Source organism: Falco punctatus (assembly GCF_963210335.1).
Source record: "Falco punctatus genome assembly, chromosome: 18".
NCBI lineage: Eukaryota > Metazoa > Chordata > Aves > Falconiformes > Falconidae > Falco > Falco punctatus.
In genome coordinates, this window is record NC_137598.1 from 5,416,760 (window position 1) to 5,421,271 (window position 4,512).

The 4,512-nt window shown below is 68.7% G+C and overlaps 1 protein-coding gene across 1 annotated transcript; it reads right to left on the reverse strand.

The window, feature by feature from the left end:
• Positions 1-163: 163 nt before the first annotated feature.
• Positions 164-4,512, reverse strand: SP7 (Sp7 transcription factor). The gene is made up of 2 exons (XM_080368159.1): positions 4,218-4,512; positions 164-1,703 (listed from the first exon to the last, which is right to left on the reverse strand). The coding sequence occupies exon 2, from the start codon at positions 1,612-1,614 to the stop codon at positions 619-621; it is 996 nt and encodes a 331-aa protein (XP_080224285.1). The 5' UTR covers positions 1,615-1,703; positions 4,218-4,512; the 3' UTR covers positions 164-618.

A 4,512-nucleotide genomic window follows, 5' to 3' on the forward strand; every position in this document is an offset into this window, starting at 1 on the left:
GGGGGGGGGGGGGAGGGGTACAGGGCCGTGTCCCCTCCGTGCCTCAGTTTCCCTTTGAGTGCTGAGAGCTGCCGCAGGGCAGGAGTGCGGGAGGACGCAGGACCCATCCCTGTGATGAAGCCGCCTGGTCTCAGCCCCAAGGTGCAGGAGAAGGGGGCACGGCTCTGCTATCATGCCTTAGCAATCCCTTTATTGCTTTTATTTTTTGGGGGGGCAGCCAGCTAAAAAAAGGGGGGGGGGGGGGTACATTACATTAGCGCCTAACGAACCGGGCGTATTAATGAGGCCGGAGGCGGAGGAGAAGGGGCGAACCCTGTCCCTGAGCTCTGTGCGGGGGTGCGAGGCGGCCAGCGGGGTTTGGGGGGCGAGAAGATGGGGGGGCGAGGAGAAAGAGGGGGTGGGGGTCTCACCTCACTAACCCCCCCCCCGGTGAGCACCAGAGTGCTCGGAGAGGGCCCCCATAATTTAAGACATAAATTATAATTGCTAACAAGGAGCTGCCGCCAGCCCCGAGAGGGGATGCGGGGTTTTGGGGGGGGGGGGGGGCGGGCGGGGGGCAACACCCCGTAATAAATATCCCCGGCAGCACACAGGAGGATGAGGATGACGGATGAAGGCTCAAATCTCCAACAAGCTGCCGGCCTCGGGACTGCCGGCGTCTTTCCCGGGAGAGGCCGGCGGCTGCCGGGGGGAAGCGGGGGGCTGCTCCCCGCCGGTGCCGGGGGGGGGTTTGGGGGTGCCGCTTTCCGCGTGGGTCTTCTGGTGCTTGCTGAGGTGGTCGCTGCGGGTGAAGCGCTTGCTGCAGAGGAGACAGGTGAACTTCTTCTCCCGCGTGTGGGTGCGGACGTGCCGCTCCAGCTCGTCGGAGCGGGTGAAGCGCTTCCCGCAGAAGAGCCAGTTGCAGACGAAGGGGCGCTCGCCCGTGTGCCAGCGCAGGTGGGCTTTCAGGTGCGAGGCCTTCCCGTACACCTTCCCGCAGCCCGGGATGTGGCAGCTGTGCACCGGCTTCCTTCGGGACCCCGCCGGCCCCCCCAGACGCTCCAGCTCTTGGCAATTAGGACAATCGCAGGCCGGACGCCCCCCTAACGAACCGCCGCGGGGTCCCTTCGGGGTTTCGCCCGGGTTGGTTTTAGGGGTGGGGGGTGCAGCGGGGTTGCTGGTGTAAGGGGGGGGGTTGAGAGCCCCGAAATCGGAGCCGTAAGTGGGAAGCGGGGGGCTGAGGGTGGGCTGGCCCTGCAGCGAGCCCTGCAGCCCCTCGGCGCCCGCCGGCCCCCCCAGCCAGCCCCCGTTAGGGTGCACGTCCCACCAAGAGGGTGCCGCCGGCCCCGAGCCCCCCGGCAGCCCCCCGCCGATGCCACCCTTGTACCAGGAGCCGTAGGGATGCGGCATCTCCAGCGAGGGGTAGACGCCTGGCAGGCAGTCACCTGGTGGGTGTCCCTTGGCCGTCACCACCACGGGGGCACCCAGCACCTCTTGGGCACCCGTGGGTGCCGGGAAGGGGTGGCCGAAGGGGCCGTAGTCGGGGCCGTAGGGGCCGGGCGATGCCTGGGGGCTGGCCGAGGGCGAGAGCAGCCCCGGGGCGCTGGGGAAGGCGGCGGTGTAGGAGTCACCCATGGCGCGGGGGTGGGGGGACGATGGCTGGGAGCACCCCGAGGTGGCAGGGGCGGCGTCAGCGGGGGCACGCGGCCATGGCGCCCAGCGGCCTGTGGGAAGAGGGAGGTGGGTGTTAGGGTGCTGGGGGGCACCCGGCACGATGGGGTGCCCAGCACTGTGGAGCACCCCGTACCAGGGTGCTGAGCACCACGGGGCACCCAGCCCCGCAGTGACACCCGTCACCTCCCCCTCCACCCCACCACCCCCTAGAGCTCCCCACACCACTGTGCCTCAGTTCCCCCCCCCCCCCCCCCCCCCAAGCTGAGGACAGCCCATCTCCACCCACAGGGCACCGGCATCCTCGCAGGGGCTTCTCTGAGGGCTAATAGCAGGGTTGTGCTGGAGGGGGGGGGCCCTCCCCGCTGCCCCCCAGCCTCTCCCCACTCCCAGTCTCAGCTCCTTCTGCCTTTATGGCCTTTTAATCGAATTACGCTGTGGCCTCCCCCCTCCCCAGGCGACTTCCTCTGCTTTTATGCCCTTCATGGCTTTCAGCTGCCGCGGGCTGAGACCGGGCGTCACAAGCTGCCCCCCACCCCCCAAAACCCTCCAGTTTTTCCCTTTATTTTAATTTTTCTAAAATTTATCCCTCCCCTTCACCCACACTGTGGCTTTTCCAGCTTTTTTTTTTTTTTTGGGGGGGGGGGGTGCCCCCCCTTTTGCCGTGGTTATTGCGCCTATTTTTAAGCCGGCCGGGGCGGCCGCAGCATGCTCCCGGTTTTCCAAGGATAACAAGGGCCAGGCCTGTGCCCCGGGAACGCTGCCCTGCCGCGAGAGCCGAGGTAATTAAAACCAGGGCGAGCGTCTAACGGAGGCACGCTTAAAATAGTGTAAACCTCCCATAAATCAGCTCCGCTTGCGCCGGGAAATTAGGAGCAAGGCAGGCGCACGGGGAGCCGGGAGCTGCGGGCTGAGGACGCGCGAGCTCGGTGCACGAGTGGCGGCTGCTGGGGTGCTGGGGGGGACAGCTGGTGGCTTCATGGCCCGGCGTGGCTGCTGCTGTGTTGGGGACCCTGACCCTGCCTGTGTCCCACCAACTCCCGAGCAGCCACTTGGGGTGGGATGGGTCCAGCCCCTGCCCTGGGGGTCCCCAATTCCCGGTCCCTTGTCCTCGATCCCCCGTGCCTGGCTCCTGGTCCCCAGTCCCTGTCCCTAGTCCCAGTCTCTTGTCTCCAGATCCCAACCGTGGTCCCCTGACCCCCAGGTCCCCAAAGCCCAGCCCAGTCCCCAGCCCCTTGTCCCCCACCCCAGGTCCCCAGACCTCATCCCTGGTCCCCAAACCTTGGTCCCCGTCCCCAAAGTGCTACTGATCCCAGCCTTGACCCCAGCGGGTGGCCCCCCCCAGCCCATGCCTCAGTTTCCCCCTGCCAGCTTGCCCATAAGCCCCCAGGCCACCCTGCCACCACCACAGCCCCCATCCTCACTCGGCCCTGGCTCCCCCTTGCCCCGTCCCATGTCCCCAGGCATCCAGGACACCCCATCACCCTGGGCCCTGGCTCCCCCTGCTCGCACTGTGAAGCTGTCCCCAGCGAGGGGACAGTTTGGGGCAGAGGTGGCACTCAGTGCCATCCCCGTGTCCTGGTCTCCCCCCTGGGATGGCAGCTCCTGCTGGGGTGGGGGATACCAGAGTGTCCCCTGTGGGCACAAGGACAGCCAGGGGGAAGATTAGGCCCCACGCAGGGATAGGGGACACCAGGTCCCCGGCTCCTGGTCCCCACGGCTCCCAGGGACCATGGTGGCCTCTGGTGTCACAGGGCCAGGGCATGGCCCTGCGCCGAGGGAAGATGTGGCCCCATCACCGGGGCCTTGGGGACAGATGTGTCCCCAAGAGGTGCTGGACCCCTGGGGATGGATACATCCCCATCAGCCGGTCTGGGGGTGCCACGGCCCTGGGGACGGATGTGTCCCCATCCCCAGGTCTGGGGTGCAATGGCCCTGGGGACAGACGTGTCCCCAGCAGCAGGTCTCAGGACGCCACAGCCTCATCTAGCACCCACCCAGGGCTCAGCACCCTGGGGTGCCCCGGTGCTGCAGGACCCCAGCGGTCCCCAGGCTGGGTCCTGGTGGCCAGTGTGGTGGTGGCAGTGGTGACAGGGTGGGGCTGGGGGGGACGCCCATCTAGAAACAGTCACGAAGTCCTGGGGCTGAAAATATCCTTGGAGCCACCCACCCCCCTGTCCGGACACCTGGGTCCTCTCCAGGCCGAGTGCCAGAGGGGGGTCCCCCTTCCCGGGGGGGTCCCATATCCCGGGGGGGTCCCATATCCCAGGGGACCCCTCTTGACTCGAGGGGGTCTCCTTTCCTTGGGGGGGGTCCTGTCCCAGGGGGATCCCCCATCCTCAGAGGGTCCTGTATCCCAGGGGGGTCCTCCATTCCCGGTGGGTCCCTGTCCTGGGGGGAGGGGGGTCACCACCCCAGAAGGTCGCTGTCCTCGCAGGTCCCGTGCCCCGGGAGGCTTCCCCATCCCGCAGCAGCTCCTCCCACCCACCGAGTCCCATATCCTGGGGTCCCTGTCCGGGATGGGGGGTCCCCCATCCTGCTGGGTCCGATATCCCGGGGCTTCTTACCGCGCTCCGGGGCTCCGCGGGTGCGGGGGTGCCGGGGGTGCCGGCGGTGCTGGGGTCGGGATGCCGGGGTCGGGGCGCCGGGGTCGGGATGCCGGGGATGCCGGGGTCGGGGTGCCGGGGTCGGGGTGCCGGGGTCGGGGTGCCGAGGGTGCCGGGGTCTGTGCGGGAGGAGGGAGCGCCGCGGCGGCCGCCCGCCCCGCTGTGCCGCTGCGGCGGGGCTGGGCCGGGCCGGGACCGGGGCCGGGAGCCCAGCCCCGAACCGCCCCTCGCCGGGGGGGCCGGGGGGGGGTCGGGG

Bases quoted from the DNA above. Each gene is read 5' to 3' on its own strand.
- SP7 (XM_080368159.1), bottom strand. From the start codon at position 1,614: ATGGGTGACTCCTACACCGCCGCCTTCCCCAGCGCCCCGGGGCTGCTC.